The sequence below is a fragment of the Drosophila mojavensis genome, unplaced genomic scaffold (assembly GCF_018153725.1).
Source record: "Drosophila mojavensis isolate 15081-1352.22 unplaced genomic scaffold, ASM1815372v1 contig_136, whole genome shotgun sequence".
Classification (NCBI taxonomy): domain Eukaryota; kingdom Metazoa; phylum Arthropoda; class Insecta; order Diptera; family Drosophilidae; genus Drosophila; species Drosophila mojavensis.
This window is the reverse complement of record NW_025318667.1, coordinates 17665459-17690499: the sequence shown is the minus strand read 5'-3', so window position 1 is coordinate 17690499 and position 25041 is coordinate 17665459. Positions and strand designations below refer to the sequence as shown.

Sequence of the window (25041 nt, the reverse complement as noted above, 5' to 3'; positions counted from 1 at the left end):
TTCTATGTCCTATAATATTTATCATATATAATATACCTGAAATTTGCTTAATGTTCAATTGCTGTTAATATCCTTCTGTTTCAATAGCCTCTACTATTTTCATGAACAATTAAATTTAGTTAAAACTTAATATCTAAAGGGAGACTAATTTTTAAAAAATATTTTTACTAGTCACTAATATTTGTACGAAAAACTACTATTTTAATGGACAACGACATTTTTTTCACTAAACCTAATGTAAACTTTTTTTACGCTTCTTAAGTTTTCTACACGCAAAAAAAGAATTTAAATTAAATAATAATAATTTTTTCTTAATATTAATTTTAATATATTTTTTAAAAATAGTCTTATGAATATATATATATATATATATATATATATATATATATATATATATATATATATATATATATATATATATATATATATTTATGTATATATATATGTATATATAAATATTTATTAAATAATAATTATTATAATTATATAATAGTAAATATATTTTTTTAAAGGTATATATTTCTTAAATAATCGTAAAAATATTTAAATAAACATTTTTTTGCTTTATTTAGATTTCCGTTTTTTTTTTTTTTTTTTTTTTTTTTTTTTTTTTGTACAAAACTGAAGAAGAAGAGTAATACATATATTTGGGAATGTATTTCTTTCAGGAATTCATTCTTGTAGTTTTGATATTTTTCGTTATCAACTTGCTGTTCAACATAATTAGAATACCATTATCATTGTAGTCGCAATTACTTTTGATATCGAATTCGTGCTGTTGTTATCTCAACATTTTATAGCGCATTCCAATTGTCGGCTAAATCGGATTCGTTTCGGCATTTTCCACTTGAATTTCGAGCGCATAAAATTTGCATAGTGCTGGCTGGCAATTGCTGCTAGGTTTTTGGCCAATGCAGAAAGGCCACAGCCTGTACGAATATTTATAAATACCAACAAAATAGCAACAACAAAGTGAAACAAAATATAAAAGCAGCGAAGAGGAGAGGGGCCAACCAAGAATAATAAAAACCAAAATAAACGCCTCGAAAGAGACGAAGAAACTGAAACCGAAAGACAGAAAGCAGAAGTGGAGCTCAAATTAGCACAGAGCGTGGGAGCCGGTTTGCGTTGCGGCCAACGTTGACGCTGACGTCGACGGAGACGGCGACGGCGACGCAACTATATGAATTTTTCTTTATTTATTTTTTTTTTTTTTTTTGGCATAAAGTCTGGGCGCTTGGGTGCTTGTCGCATATAGAGATGACCAAAGTAAACCCGTTATTATAGGCGGCGTAATTATTGCGAGGCGTTGCGCTATCAGCCAGCCTCGCCAAGGCCTGCCCCACTCGATGGCAGCCCGGCCGGAAGTCAAGACCAGTTCGCATCATGTCCAGCGGCAGCAGCCGCCGGCTGCGGTTGCTGTTGCAGTTGCAGTTACTGTGGCTGTGGCTGTGGCTGCCTTTTGGCGCTTTGTTTGTGTAACGGAAATTCCTCACAGAGGCCGACTTCAACAGCCTAGACCAAGGGGCCACGATTTGGCAAGTATAGAAAGCAACAACAGCAACAACAACTATAAATATGAGAAGAAAACGAGCAGAAACCCATAAGCTGAAAGCAAATCAACGGCAGCCAAAGTCGTTTCTCATGGCCGAGTCGAGGCGTCAGCACTTGATTGTCTGTGTCAAGTCGATGGCTGCTTGAGACATCCGTTCATTAACCCACAAACCTGACAGATTTGCATAGAACTTGATTACCAATCGATTCTGATAGCTGTTGCAACTCTTTTCTTCTTCTTGTCGTTCGCTGATTGCCTGGGAGCCGATTGTAATTGCTCGAAATATATTTGTCAATGTTTTGCGATCAAGTTTTTGTGCTATAGCGAAATTATTGATATATATATATATATATATATATATATAAAATTTATATATATAAATAAAAGTAAGTTCAAAATTTTACAAGATAAGATTTGTTATCTTGTAAAATTCTGAACTTCGTTAAAGCATGAGTGAGAGACTGAGATAGAGCGTGGATTAAAGTGCTGATAACGCATAATTGTTGACCCATACCAATTTACCTACCTTATGAGAATCGCAAAGAAAGCAATGTGTTAAGAGACCAAGTGAAAGATAGAGAGCGAGAGTGGGTCAAAGATTAAAAGAGTTGATTAAGAGCAGAGATAAAGCTTCATAATTGGCCAATATCAGTTTACTTACATACAGATAGAGAGAGAGAAAGAGACAGTGAGAGAGAGGAAGAATGGGAGAGAGAAACATAGTGAAAGAGAGATGGATAGAGAGAGAGAGAGACGGGGAGAATGTGATTGATAGATATATAGAAATATAGAAAAAGTGTGAGACAGAGAGAGAGAGGGAGTTAGATAGATTGATAGAGGGAGTGAAACAAAGAGAGTAAGAGTGATCGAGCGTGAGCTGGAGAGGTAGACGAAGTAAAAGTGAGGAGAGAGTAAGTGAGAGAGAGTGTGTGTGTAAGAATGAGAGTGAGAGAGAGTGTGTGTATGAGAGAGGGAGAGAGTGAGAGACAGAGAGAGAGAGAGAGAGAATGAGAGACAGAGAGTGAGACAGAGAGAGAGGGAGAGAGAGAGAGAATGGGCTAGAAACTAGAAGAGCAGAATACAGCGAGGTACAACTGTATTTTGTGACCAATACAAGTTTTTTAATATAATTGAGAAGCGCAAAGAAGGGCAATACGTTAAAGGACCAACAGATAGGAAGAAAAAGTTAATCAAGGACTACAAAAAAAAAATACATATTAATATATATATGTGTATGGGAGTATATAAAAATCAGCTCTTCGATTGTTATATGAATATTTGCTCCTCTTCTTTCTTAATTTCTTTTTCTGATAATTCTTATTCGATTTCGATATTCGAATTTCAAGTAACCTTTTCCTTTTGATTTGCTCTTTGCAGCTGCTCAGCTCGCTGGCCAGCGATCTGGATGTGATGCTGAATGATTTGCGCTCAGCGCCCAATCATGGTACAACAACAACGACAGCAACAGCAATGACAACAGCAACCATACAGCAGCAACAGCAGCAGCAGCAACAGCAGCAGCAGCAACACCAGCAGCAGCAGCAGCAGCAGTATCATCAGCAACATTCAAGGCAATTGCAGCAGCAGCATTGGCAAAGCATTAACAACAATAACAATAATAATAACAACTTTAGTTATAACAACAACAAGTATAATAGCAATGGCAACGGCAACATACAGCTGCCACGCCCACAATACTTAAGTGATATCAAACTGAGGCCTGTCAAAACGGCCGCATTAGCAACGCCAGCAACTGCAACAGCAACTGCAACAGCAACAGCACAGCTACAACAACAACAATCGAATGGCTTTCAGCGCCGTCGCTTGACCACAAAGCCAACGCCGACGCCGCCGCAGCGTCGCTCAACGCGTCGCATGCGCAACGAGCAGCAACAGCAGCAGCAGCAACAGCTGCGCGAGGAGCTCGAAACTGATGCTGATGATACGGATGCCAGTGAATTGGCCAATATGACGTCACCACTGAGTGCGAGTGCGGCTGCCACGCGCATCATTGGCCTATCGCCGGACGTGAAGAAGCTGCAAAAGCTGCCGCTCTGGTGCCGCAACAACAACAGCAGCAACTATAACAACAACAACAACAATAACAACAACAGCAGCAGCAGTAATAACAATAACAATAGTTGCAGCAATATTTTATCAGCGCAGCGTCGTTTAACAACAACAACAACAACAACAATAACAACGAAACGCCAAATTCAACAACATCAACTGAGGTAAGTGTTGCACGCATAACCGCTTTGCCCTAGCCACAACTCCATAAGGAAGTGCACTCGACCCTACATTTGCTTAGTCATGCAGAATTGAAATTTGGGGCAAGAAAATACTGGGAACTGCTAGTCGAGCTGACCTGCGGCTGGGACTGGGGGATGAGCATGGCCTTGTGCATGGCCGGTGCATAGAACCAGGAAGGTGATGCGCCGTGGGTGTGCTAGCCATGACTCAGACTGATGTGTGTGTGTGTGTGTGCACACATATACACGCACACAGAGTCACAATCACATTCACAGTCGCAGTCACAGTTCAGTCTGCGGAATGGTTCATGCATCGTTGAGCGCTTCATGCGAATGGCAAATGCTTGAATGCCTACAAGGTGCCTACCTAGGCAGTCAGTCAGTCAGTCAGTCAGTCAGTCAGACTGAAATTGCAGGGCAGCAGCGTGGACTCAATTAAATTGGCATGCGCGACTAATAGATGCCCTGCTTTGTCATATTACATTCATTTCATACAATCTTTAAGGCCTACTCTTGCAAGCATTCTGCTTATAATATGTATCGATTTCATATAAACAAACCTATCGATTATTTATAACAGAAGAATCTGTAATAGTAGCTACATACATTTCAAGATATTCTATGAGGAATATATATATAGACTTACTTTCCTACCTACACATACATATGTTAATCAGAAAGCTCTTATTTTTAAGATCTGCACTCTCAAGCATTCATCCAGCGATATTTATCGCTTCCAGAACAACAAATTTATCGTTAATCTATAATGGATGAACCAATAACTGAAGTTAATGTTTGACTACAAGATATATATATATATACTGTCGAGTCCCCATAACTCGAAATTGCAAGGGGATGAGTTTTTCTTCGATTTTCACAGAAATTCAAATTATCGAGAATTATCGAGAACGAATTTTTTTCAAGAGGATAGAATTTTTATTCGATTTATCACGATTTTCGATTAAACGGGGTACAAATTATCAAGACTCAACTGTATTTACTTGCATAAATTACACACATTCACATGTAACCAGCATACCCTTCAACTACAAATTACTTACAGGGTATACACAAATAAAACAATCGAAACTCCGGAGACAATGGAGAATTCCTTATCTAATTGCAAGCACTACAAGTGTGTGTAGTTAAATGTTCCGTCCGTTTATCTCTTGTATCCAACCGAGGATAATTTCAGTTTAAATAATACCTTGAACTTACGTTTCGAGTTCAGTTTGCTGACGACTATGACAAATAAGCTGCAGTGTGGGAAGGCAAGCTATTATTTATTTAGTATAAATAAATAAATAGCTGATCAAAGAATCAGTCGATTGTGTATGGAAATGTACATATGTACATATATAAGAGTATTATGGATTACAGGGGTATCTAGTACCAAGGCAAGGAATTAACTAGTTGATATAGAAAATGTGAGCAACAGAGGAGCATTAGAAAAGGTTTGTATAATAAGTAAAAGTTAGTTTATATATTCATATATATTTAAATGTGTACACTATCAAACATGGAAATTATTATATATTATTAGTATATATGTATATATTCTTTTTCAGGTCGATAGGCTGAGTTGATGTAGCAATGTCCGTCCGTCCGTCGGATTTTGAATACTTTATGCCTCTTCCATCAAATTGTTAACTATATCTCATAGTAAGGACTTCTGCTGAAATAAATAGATAAAAGTAGATGCGATTATAATGTAATGCAAATTTGATTAAGAAAGTGTAATCAAAAGAAGAGTAATCTAATTCATATATTTCCCTCATTAAAGACCATGGAAGTACAGGCTTATGTGTATGTGTGTATGTATATATATTGTCAGTCTCTTATGTATAAAAGAAAACGTAGAATGACTGTAATATCAGCTCTGCGCAGAGTTCAGGGCAACTCCTAGTCGACCACTCCTAACTAAATACACGCTGACTTGTTTGATTTCCGTTGACTTTTCTCATTCAATTAAAATCAACATTACTTATATATATATATATATATATATATGCATATTATTATATTATAATACACCTTTCCATTTGTACCTGTTTCATTTCAATTTCAATTTCCATTCACTTCACATTCAACCGACGCTCAATTAGTTACAATAGTTGTCTCAATTTTAGCTTCGACTTCTGTTTGGAAATGTCAAAGGCGAATTGCATTTGACAGCTAGTTTGGCCAGGGATTTGCTGGGCTCGAGGCAAACACTGCAAACTCTGCTCACTTAAGCTCGGCGCGTCAAAAACTAAACACAGAAAAACCAAATACCAAAACCAAAACCAAAACCAAAACCGAAAACCGAAAAACAAAACAAAAATAATATTTTCGTGTAATCCGTATAAGACGCAATATGTTTAGCATATAAATTATGAGGCCAGTCAGCGGCAGATGCTGAAGTGGCTGGGAGAGAACTACAAAACAAATCCCAGTAGCGCCCCTGCCTGCACCCGGACACCACACACACAAGACCCTCATTGCGTTGTAGTGGCTGTTGTTGTTTTTGCCATTTCGTAATCGTCGTAGGCGTCACATGAATTTGGCTCAAGACATTTTGGCCAAAAGCAGAAAAAAAAAAAAAAAAAAAAAAAAAAAAAAAAAACGAAACAACCAACGGCCAGCAAATGGAAGGCGGACTCTGGCAAATATGTTAAAATGAAGTGTTATATATTTTATGTGGCTGGCCGCAACAACAACAACAACAACAACCACAACAACAGCAGCAACAACAACAAGCAATAACAATTTACAACAATATCCCTTGACAAGAACAAATACAACGGGCCATAAACTTAAGTAAATATGAATATGGACATGGCTAGGATGACGATGGCTTCTTCAGTTTCAGCTTGTTGACAGCCGCACAGCCAAGGCAAACCAAGCCAAGCAGAACGCAACCCACCCGGGGCAGGGGGCGTGGCTGGAGTGAGAAAGGATGTCTGGATGGCATTGCAAAGGGTTGTGACTTTTGTGTCTTTAGCTATTTATTAAATTTGTTTGCCAACACAAACACTCGCCAGTTATATGCGGGCTGACAAAATGTCTATATATTAAATACATATACATACATATATGCATCTATATATACGTATATGTATATGTATATGTATGTGTTTAAATGGGCGGGCAGGAACAGCAAACAGGACCAGCAAAACATGAGCTGCGTAACTAATTTGCTTAAAGTGCACGATGGCTCATCAGCGACACTGATGGCACAGTGGTGCGACAGCTATGGAAACTGAGAGCAAAATTTTAAGTACATGTACTTTGAGACTAGACACGATGCCTCATCAGCGACATATATAAATGGCACAGTGGTGTGGCGACTATGGAAAGTGTTGGGGAAAATATTCAGTACAGTGCCACTAGAAACTTGAACTAGAATTTGGTAGAGAGAAAATTATGAAAAGAGATAATACAAGTAATATAAAAATAGGTAGTTTGAATATTATTTTTCGTCATCATAAATTTTATTTTATTTATTTATTTTTTTTTTTTTTTATCTCTAAAATTCATTTACCAGATTAGCATTTACATAGAAAGTTTTCCTGATTTTGTATGCCGACTGGCGAAAATTTGATGCAGCTCGCCAAATGGAATATTTGTTCCTCATTTCATATATGTTGGATGATTTTCTTCATTATAAAATTTTCTAAATTTGTTATTTTTGGTTTTAGATTCAATATTATTTCTTATTTTACCATTTGAAAACTTTCGTAGCCGTAGAAAATAACACTGGCTGCTTTAGCTACTGTAATAAAATAAAAAAAATTATCTCTTTATAATCTAAGGCGAAAGTAAAAATTTCATAGTTCTCGATTTGCTTTGAAAAATTAATACAAATTATATTAAATCATAATGTGCTTATCTGAAGCTTTTTTTCATCATAAGTAACTATTTTTCGTACACAAAAATTTATTTCTTTTAAATTGGAGTGTTCTTTTATAAGATATATATATATATATATATTTTTTTTTTTATATACAAAAATGTATTTCATTTAAATTGAGATATAATTCAGTGATGAGATATAACAGCCTATAAATATTTTATAGTGAAGGTAGTCAAGGAAAAATATTTTTGCTTATATAAGAATATTTATTTTGTTAAAATGGAAGTGTGCTTTGATGAAATATATATATATATTTTTTATTGTTTAGTTAACTTAGTTTGAGAAAAATGTTTTCGTTTATATACGAACATTTATTTCATTCAAATTGAGGTGTCCAATGATAAGATATAAGATTATTTTACTTTTTAGTTAACTTAGTTAGTGAATAATATGCTTGTAAGTAGTGCAAGCTATCTAGATTAAATATAGGAAAATATAACGCAGATAATCTTTAAGTTTCTTATAGATAGCTAACCACTGTGCACACACACACACACACGCTTATTTATATACTTCGCAGCCGCAGCAAACTTTTTGCTTCAAAGTGTTTTGTGGTTCACATGCAATGAGCCCCAAACGCAAATGAAAAGGAGTGAGCGTTATGGTTGAGGGCGGCTGGAAAGTGGGTGGAAAGTGGGTGGCAAGTGGGTGGTTGTGGGGCAGTGGGTGGCTGCTGCTGCTTGCCAGTCTAAGTGCTGATGTCTAAGACAAGTTGGTGCGTATGAGCAACAAATGGATGGCATCTTTCAAGCTCCCATGGAGACAGCACAGCGACAGGTGTTTGCTTTATTAACTTGCAAATGCAGCCACGCCCCTAAGGCTAGCTAGCGAAACCGCTAACTCTTAATTTGCGCTGTTTGGCCGCGTGGCAGGCAGGCAGCTCATGTGGTTGACATGTAAACAGATTAAAATAATTAATTTATACGCTGTGGGTCTCATCTAGCAGCAGAATTTGAGACTCATTGTTGTTGTTGTTGTTGTTGTTGTTGATGTCGCATTGTTAGCAAACTAATTTAAGCTTTTTTGTCAGCGCCTAATCAAATTAATTAGCATTGCATGCGCACATTAATCAAAATGCATAAATATTTAACGAGAGCAAGTGTGCAAGAGTGTGTGTGTATGAGAGTGTGTGTGAGTATGTGTGCGAGTGAGTGTGTTGTTAGTCAGCTTCTTCATCTAACTTATTTTCAAGGCAGTTGAATGATAACTACACAGAATAGAAACGAATAATAAAGCGAAGAGAAGAGCAGAAAAGAGAATAATCTAGAATAAGGAAGGTTAAACGAGATGGAAATAGAATCAAAGAGAAAGAGAGTGGAAATCCTGGAGATAAAACGGAATGGAAAGCGAAGCGAAAAAAGACAGTAGACAAGAAAATACTAGGAAAGGTATGAACTGAAGTGAAAAACAAAAAAAAAAAAACAAGAAAAGGAAAGACGCGTAAATCCAAAAGGAGCAAAACTAGACTAGAAAAAGAAAGATAAGAAAAGAAAAGACAAAAAAACGAAAACCAAATGGAAAAACCAGAAAAAGAGACACAAGCAAAGGAAAGAAATTGGAAATTAAAAGGAATTGAAAACGAAGATGAGAGCAAAGAAACATAATAGAAAGGAGGCAACAAGAGGAAAGAGGTTGAAAGCAAGGTAAAGAAACCGATAAACAGAAAGAAAAGGAAAGGCGAGAAAATAAAGCCCAACAAAAGGAAGGATACGAAAATAGGAAACACACAAAACACAAAATAAGAAAAGACACAAAAGAAAAGTGTAGAAAAGTAAGAAAATAACTGAGAAGAGAATGTAAGAGAATAAGAAAAGGAAACATATGAAAGGCTTTGGCCTAAGGTCTAACTGAACGAGCAAGTTGAAATGAGCTGAATTAAATTCAGTAATCGATCAACTATATCGTTTTGTGAAGAATCAAATTTTCACTTAGCTTATTCATTAGCTATTCAGTTATTCATGTACAATCAAAACACACCCACTTAGTGAATCAATGAAAGCTTTAAATAGAATGAATCCGTTAATGAACTAGTAAATTTCGGAACAAGTCAGATAAGCGATATGGCTAACGATTCCAAGCTATATAGCATATACAGAAAACAGATCAACATTTATTGTTATAGACAATCGAATTGATTTACAGCTCTCCTATGCTAGCGATTATTAACCGGCTTTGCGCGTGCCAAGTGATTTTCATTTTTCACACAACCTTCACTCCAAGTCAACATTCGTTTCTGGCTATTATTTGGCAACTGATTGAGTTCTTTGAGTCTGAGTCTGAGTCTGAGTCTGAATCTCAGTCGGAGCTGGGCAATTGACACGTGGAATGCATTGGCAAGAACTGCGGCTCGATGGCATCAAGGCAATCGTAGCTATGTGAAATGAATGGCAAGCGTATTGGCGTCTAATGGCAACGAATGTTATTCAAATCCAAAATGCCAATCAAACGAGACAACGGCGCACCACGTCTGACTGCATGATGATATCGAAAGTCGTGGCATTAGCGTAGACAGCAATCGTATCAATCATATTTAGCATACAACTGTCAGTGGCTCAATGAGTCAGTTAGTCAACTCGGAGCGAAAATTGACAAACTGAGTAAATGACAAGTCCGTTTCGAATGTTGAGAAAGCTCGAATTTCGCAATTATGCAAGAGGGGCACACGAAATGGCGGGTGAAGGGGGGGGGTGGACGAAGCCAAGGCCCCCTTGGACAGCTGTAAAGCTGACAGCAGTTTTTGGCCAGCTCCATTCAAGCGTCTCATTAGCCAAAATTCTTTTAGCCTGAACTGATTTGCGCTCTCATTCACACACACACGCACACATCGAGCGTCGTCATTGTGCTCACCTCACACCGCATTCAGTTATGCAGAGCAGCAAATTTCCCCTGACAATAGACCGCAACGAATGAACCAAAAGACCAAAAGAATGACCAGAACCATAAAAAATGCCAACCTTCAGAGTGCAAACATTAAAAGCCAGAATGGAAAAGCCAGGAAATATGCAAATTGAAAGGACAACCAAGAATAGAACTGAGCGCCGAGTACTAAGAAATGACCGTGGGTCTGCCAAAAAGCAGGCGGCAAGATTCGCCCCACCCCACCACCTCGCACCCCCCAAATAACAGCGAAATACCAAGAAAGTAAGTGTTTGACAGGGAGTTGTTGAATGGTAAATACCCTTGTTGAACATAGGGTAGAAATGTTAGAGAGATATATATTATACGAGTATATTATATAGTTATAGTAAATTTTTATATCTAATATAATATATAAAATGATTAATTGACAGACTGTGTGATACTCTGTCCATAATGAAATTGCTGAATTAAGCTATTGAAGCTTATGGAGTAATGAATAGTTCGATAGTTACACTATTTATATAGATATGTAAAAATGTGTATATATTTAATACTTTAAGGAGTCCATATCTACCCGTAATAAAATTTCGAATTTCAATCTGAAAATGATAATAACCTAAAACGGGCCATAGAGGGACTATAGATAGATTATGAAATGATTTTATAAGCTATGTAAGGACTATATAGTGAAGGAAAGAGAGTGTGGTGGGGACTGTAGACCATGGAATACAATAGAGGAGCTAAAGTATAGAGGAACTAGAATTAATGGAGGAACTATAGAGAAATTATAAAGGAACTGTAGAGAATTAGAGAATGATTAAAGAGGGGGGATCTGGAGGAATTATAGAGAAACTATAAAAGGGACTATAGAGCAACTATATATGGACTGTAGATTTATATATAGACTGTTATAGTTAAGACTAAGCTCGGAGGGACTAGAGAGTGAGTATGGAGGCCTTATAGGGGTATTATAGAAGAACCATAGAACTATTGAAAAGAGGTCCTATAGGGATTTATAGACAAGAATATAGAAGGCTATAGAGAATATTATGAATGAATATAGAAGACCAAAGGGGAATTGCAGAAAGATTGTAGAGGCATTAAAGTATGGATCAACTGAAGAGAAACTATAAATTGTAATCAATGTCAAGTCAATGCCAATTCTGCTCACATATCGCTCATATATACATATAGTGTACCTTATTTACTTGAGATAAACTCAACTCAACTCCAGCATACGCACAAGTAGCACGCTCAATTGAGCATGCCCTGTTGTAGGGTATGCAAAAGTTGAAGCTGACGTAAATTGCATATTAAATTTTACATTTTTCATATTTATGCAGCCGGCGATGCGGCGCACTCATAAAGTGAAAGTGACTCAAAAGGCATTTAAACAGTGGCCACCGGAGCCCGGGGACTGTGCGAGTGGGTGTTTTGGGGGGGGGGCGCACAACAAGAACAACATTTCAATTTAGCAAAATATTCATTATGCTCGAGTGTAGACTGTAGGCAAATGGCGCTAAACGGAAGCGGAAACGTGCCGAACAGAAGTTGACCCCACATCAACTCACGGTGGGCAACAAAACTTTTAACGCACACATACATACATACATACACACACACAAATATATACTGTTAGCCTGCACTTATTTGGCCATTGTCAGGGAACGTCTTCATTGTCGCCGTTGAGCCACATCCTTGGCTGAGTCTTTGCTGCATTGTGCAAACTTTTATAAAGTTATGAAAAGTCATTCAAGTGCGTGGCTCTAAAAGCGACAGCCAGACAGACAGATGGAGAGAAAAGCAAAGAGAAACAGAGAGAGAGAGAGGGAGTGAGAGGGAGAGCGAGAGGGACAGAGTTGAGAATGAGATTCTGTGAGACAACTTGGCGACTTTTTGGAGCACTTTGTTCTCATTTTCAGCGTGCTTTCTCCACCTTTCTGGTGTTTTTTTTTTTTTTTTTTTGGAGCGCAAAAACTAAAGACAGCTTCGACAAGAAGTGCGACCAGGTGGTTGGGCGCGGGTCCAAGACTTGGCTGACAATAAAGCCGTCAGAAACGTGCATGTCGACAAGGATGTTGTCCTTAAATGTGTGCTGAATGTCCTCGATGTCGTCGCCGTTGTAGTAGTTGTAGTTATTGTCCTTGTAGTTGTAGTTGTATTTGTAGTTGTAGTTGTATTTGTAGTCATCTTAAGCGGCAATCCCAAGTAGTTAGACTCTGTAAAAAAATATGAAATAATGGCAATAGCACTTTGTAAGACGACTTGCTAGGCAAATATGGTATAGTATATATAATGTCATAATTATTTTATATATTTATATATTTTTTAGTTTTTGTCCTAAACAAATATTTTAAAGACTAAAATCGTTGACTAGCAGAACTAAATATCTCAATTGAAGAGCCTTAAGTAGCTAAGCTCTGTATAAAAATAAATTAATCAATTTTAGCATAAGCTTTATTTGACTGTAAAGCAAAAAATTTTCAGAAGAAGTTTAGCTCACAAAAAAAAAAAAAATAAATAAATAAAATAAAAAAAAAAAACACTAAATTTTATATCTCTAATAATTTAAAAATGTATATGAAGTTTGTTTATTTTGAATATTTCTATATACCTTAAATACATTTAATGCAATACTCAGACTATATACATATATATGTATGTTGCTCACTTACGAAAAAATAATGATAATAATAATAATAGCTGGGGATAAAAATATTTAAAAAAAAATAAAAAAAAACCTAAAACATAAAACTACAGTTTATTATATTTAAATTATATATTCAAATTTTAATTAATTAATTTTTTTAATTAATTTAATTAATTGTTATTCATATATTGAATATATATGAATTAATATTAAGTACTTAAAAATTTATATATTAAATATATCTCATTTTTACATTTTGTAGTTAACATTTAGTAATAAACATTAAATATTCTTTTATATTTATATTAATATATTTATACATTATTAAATATTCTTTGGAGCACGACAAAGCCAAAAGTTTGATCTACAAACTCAGCGCCAGAATACCGCTTAAAGCCAGACAACTGTCAGACTTCTGTTCTCAAACTTATATAAATAAACTATATATATACATCCTTGCATAACTTTGCACACTTGCCGTCATAACTAGTGTAAGCTGTGATATTGACTTGGCCGAAAGCTATTCACCATATTTGACTATAATTTAATCTCAAGGCTCAGCAAATAGCAGAGCATTGCAGCTGAGGTGTGCTACAGGTGAGCGTTGTCCTTCGGCTGGCAGCTTAAGTGAGCTTTGCCATTAGGTTTGGCTGGCGCACAGATGCTACCTGGCTAGCTGGCTGTTACCTGTCCAGAGTCTGTCGTGAGCTGCACTTTGAGTGCTGCTGCCAAAACTCATTAACCACACGCGTTGGCCACGTTCAAAGTTGCGGGCGGCTTGCCACACAAGTGGCAACAAGGCGCAGCTTCACAGTTTGCAATATTCTAGAGATTGTTGTTGTTGTTGTTGTTGCTGCTGTTGCCGGGTGTCACTCAGGGCCAGCCACGCCCCATGCCACAGCAGGCTGTCGCATTTCATGTGCTCAGGATTGCGTGTTCGGCGCGCAGCAGTAAATAATTTTGGCCCAAAGGTTGTTGAAACATTTAATAAAACCAATATAAATCATAACAAACACTTAGCAAGACAACAACAACAACAACAACAACAACACAAACACACATACACACCCACACTCACACAGAGAGACAGCAGAGGCAACAAAGCGTAACTAAAATTCCAAAGCGTTGCCCATTTTGGCCGCAAAAACTTCTGCCGCAGTCGCCGTGCACACAAAAATGTCGAGCAGCCTGCGAGCCGGCAAAATGACAAACGCCAACTGTACGTGTGAGTGTGTGTGTGTGAGAGAGAGAGAAAGAGTGTGTGTGTGAGTGTGTGTGCTGTAAGAGCGGAGGCATAAAATTCAGCATTGCAACGCGTGAACGCACCTTTGCCTGTGCGTCTGGCTGACTATTGCCCTCACTCTGTCTCTGTCTGACACGTGTGTATATATATAATGTGTATGTGTGTGTGTGTGTAGCCATACTGCTCCATGCTATGTCGCCTCTTGCATAGTTCCATGTCCATGTCGCTGTCGTTGGCCACGCCAGCTTCCCCATAGCAACATTCAGAGCAGCAGCAAAAATCAAATGGCATGCGCCACTAGCAAATACCCTGGACATAAAAAGTATTTTTCAATTTTCAATTTTAGACTGTAGATTGCTCTTAGCTAAAGTTTAAAGCAATAGAATCTATTTACTTCAATAGAGAGCAGATAGAAAATAGAGAGTATGTGGATAATCAAATGTGTTGGGAATGATCTATTTAATATATACCCTGTAGTTAATTGATTCTCAAGAGAGATATTGTGCGTATGAGTTATAGGCTTTATTGACTTTCGATAGAGTAGTAATACTTAGGAGTTTATGAATAGTTGGATAATATATACCCTGTATATCTTTTGAACTGAATCATATATTAACACTTTACAAAATTTGTATATTACTTTCATAATGATATGTTTCTGAAGTATTAAGTCTTATGGATTGTATATTAAATCTTCTTGTTAAAAATATCGTTTGGGTCTGCAGAGGCATTATAGAGGGAGGTATTTTTCTTTTATGCTAAAGATGTATAGCAATCCGTCAATCTGTCAATTATTGAGTCAATGCCAAGTAGAAACAACTAATTTTTAAAATAATTTAATAGTCTTTATTTATTTCCCCCATATATATTTTCTTTGAAGATCTCATTAGATATATCATTATTCGAATTTTATAATATATTTCTCATATACATAAATATGCTTTATTTTCCTTTAACGATTGGTGTTTCCTAATTTCAGCTTGATTTCCTTTTCCATTTTCCACATTTAACAAAGTTTCTCTCCAGCCTATATACCCGCTCTGTTGTTCTTCATGCAGGGCAATAAAATGCGCAAAAAATTAATTGCGGCGCATAAATCAAAAGACTTTTGCTCTCACTCTCCGTCTGTGAGCGACTGGCTCTGCACTCGAAAACGCCTCTAACCCCACCTGCGTTGCGTTGCTTTGCTGTGCTTTGCTTTGCTCCAACTCCCCCTACACACACTCACACACACACACACTCATATACACAGAGAGACATGACATTTGGCATCTCGCTGCGCACTTGTTACTATTTTTGTTTTGGGCCATCGTGCAGCATGCATGATTCGCATGATTTCGCATCCAGAAATTGCAAAGTTTGCTTCGCATATTGTTTACTTTGAGTCTTTGGCATCAAGGCCAGATTTGATGGGGCCCTTGCACGCCAACACATTGGCCCCGCTAGGTGCTGTTGACCGAATTGTCGAGTGCTGCCAATAATGATTGCACATTGAGAGCGAAAGGTGGCAAGAGAAGGGAAGAGAGAGAGAGAGAGTGAGAGAGAGAGCTATAAAACAACGTCCCATTGGACCTGACAGCCTCATAAGCAACCAGACCAAAGCTGAAGCTGCCTGATGAATGCCTTTTTCATGGCTGACAACTTGATAAGCGTGCAACAATTGAGCGCTAATTCAAAAGATTAAATCTGTTTAATAAGCTCAATTGAGCAGTTACTAAAGTAGACTTTGTTCGCCGCATCGACTGCGATAGCATGTGTCGTGCGGCTTTATGCCATATGCGAGCTTCCAGCTAATATCGTTTCACTTAAAATGCGATAAACATTCATTTGCAGTTCGTGTTACACTAGAATTAAATAAGCAACTTCGTAATGGCCGTCACTGTCGATACAAAGCATTGTAGCTCCTCGCCTTTACCGTTAAGGCTGTGATTAAGCAATCCGTCAATCTGTCAATTACTAAGTCATTAAGTCAATGCCTAAAAAATGTGTACATGATACAAGTTAGAGTGGCCTTGGAAGGAACTTCTGACTAAGCGACAAGCCGAGACCTGCTCAATACAGTTACTCTACATATGTAGCGCCGTCCTCTGCAGTATGGGACTTACTATGGAAAATATTTAATTTAATAGCTTTTGCTTAAAATATATTTTCTTAATCAAATCAAATCTTCAAATTTCGAAAAATTAAGAGGTATACAAAATCCGAAGCACTACAAATCATCACGGGGAACCTTCAGAGTAAATTTGAAGTCTCAACCTATTGTAATAAATATTTACGCTTTAAATCAAATTGATAAATTATCGAGCATTAGAAATAAATTATCATTGATGATTGATATATTGTGCAGTAAAATGTATAAATTATCGATGATTATCGCTCAAATATCGAGGGTTATTAGTTAATGAGTGAATATTATCGACGAATTATGGAACTTTTTCCAAGAACTTATCAAATATTATGAAGAGATTATAGAATTCGATCGTTAAATCATCTATTATTATTGATGAAGAAAAGAACTAAAATTTTGATAAACAAAGGTTTGACATATGTATACTATATGACAGATATTATAACAACAACATATTATAACATATAACATATATTATTTGACATATAACAAAAACTCAGGCCATTTATTTATTATCAATACTTAAAGATTTAACGATTGTATGATTTTCTTGATCATACAACCAGATTGACTCAAGATGCGATTTTATGGGATCTCCCACGCCTCCTGTTGCCTGTTAGATACATTAAAACCAACTTTTATGCATCGGATTTCCATTTTCAATACGTTCTGCTCAAAGTAATATCCAAGTGCAAGTTGATTTTTTCCAGAAAGTTATATTTAAGACGCTTTCTCCTTCTCTCAGTCTCCCTCTCTCTCGCTCTCTTACAGTTTCAATATTTTACAGTTTTCTCTGACTGCAAATGAGAAACTGTACTTTTACTAGAGTTCAAAAAAAGAGGCAAGCTTTAAGTTTAGCAAAACTCAACTTTCTCATGGAGCTAAACATTTTTCCAGCTATTTCATGCTGGAATTTTCCTTTCCGTTCGCCCTTTTTGTTGCACTCATAAACTAGAAATTTAAATGCATTCATTATTTATGACAATAATTTGTGTTTTTGTTTTGTTTTGTTTAGTTTTTTTTTTTTTTTTTTTTTTTTTTTTTTTTTTTGCTGTGGTTTGTATGTTGTTTGTATTTCTGTAGCTGTTGCCAAGGCCGTTGCACAATTGTTGTCGGGCTCTGCTGACAGGCAAATGTCCAAGCGGCAGACAGAGGCTGGGAGCGCCATATCACGCATACGTCATGGGTGCCGGCTATAAAAAGTAACCATGCATAAAATACACACGTCAAAGAAGCGAAGAGGAAGAGCGAGTGAACAAAAAAGAAAAAAAAAATGCTCGTAAATAATGCACAAGCGATTTATCAGCGAGACAGTTGCATTTGCCAGTTGCAGTTGCAGTTGCAGTTGCGCGTTGCAGCAGCCACCCTCGACCCTCGACCCTCGACCCTCAGTGCTTAGCTCTCAACGCGCCCGCGACTTTTCAAATGGCAATTTGGCAATAGTTTTACAATCTGCTGTCAGCGATGGCTAAAAAAAAAAAAACACCAAAACCGAATCCAAATCCAAGCAGAACCCACATGAAACTGGTCTCACTCTGAGGTTTCTTTTACTATTTTCTGTTTTTTTTTTTTTTTTGCGAGTTTCCGAGTTTTTGGAGCTTTTGTGGGTTTCACTGTGGCTTGGGCTTGGGTCTGTCTCTGTCTCTGTGTCTGTGTCTGGGTCTCGGGTTTTAGCCCACGCTCGCCGACAGTTTGTTTAGCCCCGTTAAGCCTCACACTAATTACACTTTTTACAAATCCAAACACACACACACACACACACATACAAAGGCGTAACATTTTTCTTAGTCTGGCCGCAAAAAACACGTTGAAGTAGAATGAGCTACAACTCGAACATATTTTCATTTTCATGGTCAAAATGACAGTCAGCCGGGTAGGGTCGCTATTTTTTTTATTCAACTTTGGTTACAGTTAGCTTTTTGGTTTTATGGTAGCGACAAATATGCAAATACCTCGACTGCAATTTCCCTTTTTTGTTTTGCATTTCACTTTTTCTGTTTCCGCTTTTCTTTGCGCTCTCCGGTTTTTTGGCCCGAAGCACGCAAATCTTGATTTAATTTCCGACTATTAAGCTTAAATGGCAGCCAGCCAAAAATATTTGCGGCTTTCATGCAGAGCAGCTAAAGGATTTGTGCTTTAGCATGACTTAAAGCTCATTAGTCGCATGAATGTGGAAACTTTGTGGCAGCTGCTTCGGTGTTATTAGCAAATGGCCAAATTGTTTCACAAACTATGCAATTTGCCCAGACATTCCTTTGCCCTGTTGCCGTACTTCACCAGGGCTGTGACAGTGTTGGTAATCATGCATGAAACTTGTCGGTTTGAGCTATGGCTTGACCTAAAGCTCATTAGCAGTTAGTGTAAGTTTTCTTCTTAAATTTCGTTTGAATTATGTGGGCTTGTGATCTATGTTGTGTGGGTAAGTTTCACTATGTTTGCCAGTGCTGGTCAATTTCACTGTTCGCCAGTGTTAGTAAGCTCTGCCGTTTTTGCCAGTGTTGGTAAATTTCATTAGTGCCAGTGTTGATAAATGCAGCTATATTTCCCAGTGTTGGTGAATTGCATTATGTGCTGGTAAACTTTATTATGTTCGGCAGTATTGGTAAATTTGACTATGTAAATTTCACTGTTTGACGGTGTTGGTAATCTCGGCTGTGTGTGCCAGTGCCGGTAAATTTCATTTTCTTTGCTGGTGATGGTAAATTTCAGTAGTGCCAGTGTTGGTAAGTGCGGCTATATTTGGCAGTGTTGGTTAATTTCACTATGTTTGTCAGTGTTGGTCAGCTTCACTGTGCTTACCAGTGTTGACGAATTTCACTGTGTGCTGGTAAATTTCACTATGTTGGCCAGTGTTGGTAAAATTTATTATGTTTGGTAATATTGGTACATTTGAGTATGTTTGTCAGTGTTGGTAAACTTAGCTATGTTTGCCAGAATCAGGGTCAACTTCATTGTATTTACCAGTGTTGGTCAACTTTACGGCGTTTGTCAGTATTGGTGAATTTCAATGGAATCGACCAACCCTATAAACTGATATATCATATTCAGCTAAAACATATCGAATATGATATATCAGTTTATAGTGTTGGTCGATTCCATTCGGATTGAACTCATTAGTAGTTGATAAAAGTTTAGCTTGAGCTATAATTTTCAATTATATAATTCGCTAATAATTCATGCTTTATTATATTAGCCAATGTTGTCAAACGTCATAATAGAGCTATGTAAAGTTTTTATAGCATGCATGTTGTCATATCATTGTTATGGAATTAATGATTTATATATAACATATCTGTATATAATTTTCATTAATATACTTTTATTATAACCCCCTACAATTTTATTATTTTATATTTTATAATCATAGCTTGTCTTCAGCCGACGTTTCCTTTAGCTTTTCTGCATTGATGGAGAATATCAATGCATGAATTTACCGCAAGTTGTTAAGCTTTTAACGCCTTGTCTCTTAACATTGTTTGCCAAAATGCAGCTTACTCTACCTACCGTGTGAACGATCTAAACTGTACGCTCATTCATTATATCTAAAGAGCTCATTTTCAGCTGCACACAGCTGCTGTTTTTTAGAGTTGCGTGAAATTTATAGCTGCGCAGTTGGCAAACTTCACTTCAAACTTTTCGCTATCATTGGGCAACCCTGGAAAAGTTGAGTTTAGTTTGTGCTCGCTTCTACAGCAGCTTACTTAGTTAGTTAGTAGCTATCAGTTTTTAGTTTAGTGACGTTCGTAACGCAATAAAGCAACAGCACTCCATGCATACACTGTTGCCAAACTTCACACTTCGGGACACATCTGGCTGTCAGTTTATGAGCCACCTGCGCATTAGACCCTAACTATCGAGCAGATAACCCTTGCGCCCGGCACACTATTAGTTATTTATATAAACTTTGCACCGGCCAAGTGACATTGGGATCTGCCGCTTGGCCGCCTCTCTGGTGTGTGACAAATGAATTTGGGTCAAAAGTTGTGAAAATTAAAAAACCAAAAAAGGATCCCAACTCAATCGAAGGCGCCAGAGCGTACTCGAACTTGAACTCTACACACATTCGCACGTGTGATGATGATGATGATGCCACAAACAGTTCGCACGTCTCAGACTCAGCAAAGTTATCTCAAACTCGGCTTTCGAGCACTGGACAAAGTTGGTGTCACGGGACAAAAGGGCTGACCGACGATTCGCAACGCTTTGCGGACTTCAAATGACATTCAACTGGTCTGTCGAATTGCAATTTTATTTCCGTTTCCGCATCGACGTGCCACATATGCCGCACGTAGACGGCACGGCTCTCTGTACGCAGCCATTCAATTGAACGTTCGACTCCAATACCCTCTCAAAATGGACTCATTGCAACAATGTTTAATTCGGTTATGGCATTGTATGGTAGAGTCAAGCGAAATATTTGGTTTACCCTCGAATGTTTATAAATTTCTGATCAGTCTATCGGCTGGAAAAATCATTGACAGCTTGAATTGCTTAAAAAAATTGATAAGGATTGCTCTAGAGAATTTCTAGAGATTGGTTTTCCTTTTGTTATCCAAAGTGATACAAAAATCGAACAATCAAAATCGATAACCGATAAACGATTCAAAGCATCTACAAACTTATTTTATTTATCAATAAGTCTTTTTGTTCCTCAAAATCAATTAAAATCGATTTGTTATATCAAAATAATATTTTAACAAAGAAATCCATAAATATGATCGATAAGTTTTGCCTTAATAACCAAATATATCGAAGTTGTTAAAAATTTCTTAGGTCTGATATTTCAGGGTATCTTCGAGTCGTTCACTGCCATTTAGTGCCATCCCACGTGCTTCTCTCTTTTTTTAGGAGCTCATCTTCCGGCCAACCAACTAACCAGCCCACAACAAAGGGGGCAACTAAAACGTTACAAAAGATTTACACCGCTTTTCGACACCGCCTTCGAGCCTCTACCCTTTGCTTCCATATAGCAGCACCCTCTGACCCAACCCATCCTCCTGCCCTGCCTCGCTGCCTGGGTCCGTCCATTACTTTTGCTTTTGCGGGTTTGAGTAATGGATTAGATTTTTACTCACTTGTTGGATACGCCGGCTGCTCCATCGGTTCACGTTGCCTCCATGCCCTGCCATGGCATTTCTTTATATTCGCACCCGCCTTTCATAGTGTTTTTTATGCCCTTGCCATAGACTGTATACTATCATAATGTTATAGCACTTGTTGGCGAAGAAGCTGGAAAAATGGCAAGATTTTATTTCCGCACTTTAGATTTGAGATGTAAATTTTAGTTGAAAGCTTTGAAATGGCTTTTAAAGATTCCCACTTCAATGGTTGTGCGTTAGAAGTTCGCTGGCAAGAGCTTTTTAGATGATTGATAACAGTTACAAATGTCATATCAATCTGATCTTTGACTTGGATATGTATTGCTGTTGGTGTCATATAATGCGATATTGTAACTCTATCTAGATAATATTAGAGATCTCTTAAGATGTGTGTATTTTGCCTTAACAATTTTCTATTCCTCTTACACACACACACTCCCTCTCTCTCTCTCTTTCTCTCTCCTTCTCTTTTTCTCTCTCTCTCTCTCTCGTTTTCTCTCTATACTTTTCGTCCAAGCGCATTCAGCATTCGTTGTAAAAACTTCCTTTTATCTGTTAGTGCATTGTTTAAGGGTTTCTTTTTTCCTGAGATATTTGGTAACCCCTTTTCGACCACAATGCTCCCACATGAAAGCGCATTCCTTTAGATTTTTACGCACTGCCTGCTCATGTGTGAAGTGTTCACAACTTTTTGTTGGTCAGACTCAGGAAGATAAAGTTTCAATTGGAGTTACCTTCAAGGTTAGCGGATATATGTACATGTATCTATAGTTAGATAAAAGATAGTGAGAATCTAGACAGATTTCACCGGATATCAATCCAATACATTCAATACATATGCACTTAAATCGAGTGAATTTTCTGCTTTTTCTGATCATTTATAATAGTTTCTGTATATCAAAAATCTTTGCCTTGCTTTTTTTTACATCTAGAACCATCTCTCGGTCCCAGCACTAAATGCTAATTCTAAAGGTTTTTTTTTTTTTTTTTGGTACCAATTTCGGGCCGAGAATAAAATGCTACAAGTCATTATCTGTAGCATACATTCCAGGTAGCAGGCAGCAACTACCTGTGGCCCGACCTCATTTTATGAACCTCCCCCAGAAGGCATCTAAATCTATCTACCAGAACGTGCCCTCCCCCCAATCAGTTCCCCCCCAATGCTGTTTGTCATTTGCCGTATCAAAATCAATCGAAACTCACAGAAAAACAACAGCAAAAAAAAAAAAGGAGAAGTGGAAAATAAAGAGGGTGGGGAGGCTGGGTGGGAAAAGGTAGGCTATGTGGCAAGGGAAACCTGCTGCTGCGAGTGCGAGTGGGTGAGAAACCCCAAAAACCATCAAAGAAACGTTGAAATTTTATGAGCCCGCAAGGGTCACATTAAAACGCATGTTAAGGCAACAACTGAAACATCGAGAGAAACACAACAAACACGGCAAACATCGACTGAAGAGAAAGTAGAAAAAGCATTGGATCAATCGTTTGGGTAGGTTTTTTTTTTTTTTTTTTTTTTGCTGTTTTGTGGTATGGTGGAAGGGTTTTTTTTTTTTTTTTTTTTGTCCTGTGAACATGGAACTGATAAGGTCGCACGGCTTGGTACGCAATGCCTCGACTGGCATTTTAATAGACTGGCTGACGGTTGACGGTGACAGTGTTTACAATGTGTCTGGGCGCAGGTTGTGGTTCATCTGCTGCCACCCGGCTGCCGACAATGAGTCTGCTCCAGAGCGTGGCCAAGTAGAGCGTGACAAAGAGTGCGACCACGTAGCTGAGAGAAGGAGAGGGAGAGAGAGAGAGAGAGATCAAGAGAGGGGAGGCGGGCATTTGGTCTATTTGATTTGCTCGGGTTAAACAACAGCCTGACAGAGTCAAGTTAGCCCAAGTCGAAATCAGCTTTAAGCTGGCCAGGGAACGGGCTAGGGAGCTCCTTTAAACACTGTCCCGGCCGCCCGCTGTGATAGTGTCAGGCAAATCAAGTCTCAGCAGGACAAGCAGAATAATTAAACGTGCACAAAGGAAAAACCAAGTTTTTCCTCACAGACAACAATTGAATTTGTTGTGCTCAAAGAAATATGGAAAAGCAATTTCATGAATCGAGTCGAGCCATTGTGAGTAAATCCGTTTGACCTTTTATCTAGCTCGACTTTGCTTTATTCCCGCCCACCTTTACGGTTTACCCATATGCCAGGAGCCAGCCTAGCTAGTCAACATCTGGCAGAGCTTTAAATATTTCGCTGGCAATTCGCACTTGATATGAATACTTAGACATATCATTGCCACCGTCATAAGACCAATCCGAAGTCAACTCTGACTGCTGACTGCTGATTCCTCCTCCTCCTGCTCCTGCTCCTGCTGCTGCTGCTGCTGCTTTTTTCTTTATTTATTCGCATTTCTTGGGGCTCCAAGTGTAAAATACTTTTCACTTTTGTTGTCGAAACGTAATCCAAGTTGTATCTATTTACATATTTATCTGCATTTTGCGGTCGAGCGAGGGGTAGCACCACCGCCATCTTTTCCAGAATGGGGGCCGTAGCATGCCTACGTGCCGCATATTTTGGCTGACTCTTTAACTGCTTATGGGTTAGATTTATAGTCACGGCTTTTATTTATGTCACTTTTGCCGTTCTTCTTTACGGGCGAACCATTTTTCTTGCGGCTTTAGCATACTGTCTGGCTGCCTGTCCGTCCGTCCGTCCATCTGTCTGTCGTCCGGCCTGTGTGTCCTCGATCCTAACGTGGACCTCTTCCACCCGTTGCCTAAAATCAATTTCCTTGCCTTTTGTTTTCGCTCGTTTCGGCGCTCGTTCCGCACGATGATGAGGTAAAAGTGTTGCAAGTTTATGTTCCTTATTCTTGTTTTTTGCCTTTTCCCTTTATTTTATTTTTTTTTTTGCCAAAGCTCGATACAACACGCAGCTGCCACAGAGGGTAGCTGTTGTGGGGCTGGGGCCAGCCCTGGCACATTTGGCGCCCAGCCGAGCGCTGTCTTGCATATTTAAGTAGCCCGCTGATACTGTCGCTTTTTGCTGTTGCTGTTGCTGCCAGCACTCCCCCCTCACCCCTCTCCCTCCCTCTTTTTGCCACGTCCGGCTTTGGGGCTGCACATTTCCGTTAGCCATACCTGGTGGCTGGCTGGTGCTTCATTAGATGCTCAGCTCCTTGGGTCCTTGGCTCCTTGGCACTATCTACGCCATATTTTCATACATTCATTTGGACGCTGCACTCATTTCCGTTAGCCACTCAATGGTCTTCCTGTTTTATGAACTCCACTCGACTCGACTCGATTCCACTCGACTCCTTTATTAATGAAGTGGCTAGAGCGAGCCCCTGTCACTGTTGCTATCTCCCTCACGAAGCCAA

The 25041-nt window shown here is 38.2% G+C and overlaps 1 protein-coding gene across 1 annotated transcript in view; it reads left to right on the top strand.

Annotated features, from left to right (window-relative positions):
• The first annotated feature begins 3194 nt into the window (after positions 1 to 3194).
• LOC6584093 (protein sprint) overlaps positions 3195 to 25041 on the top strand; it is a 121245-nt gene continuing 99398 nt past the window's right edge. Inside the window, exon 1 of the mRNA XM_032732001.2 lies at positions 3195 to 3789. Within this exon, the coding sequence (XP_032587892.1) occupies positions 3431 to 3789 (359 nt within the window). The 5' untranslated portion in view covers positions 3195 to 3430. The remainder of the gene's footprint in view (positions 3790 to 25041) is intronic.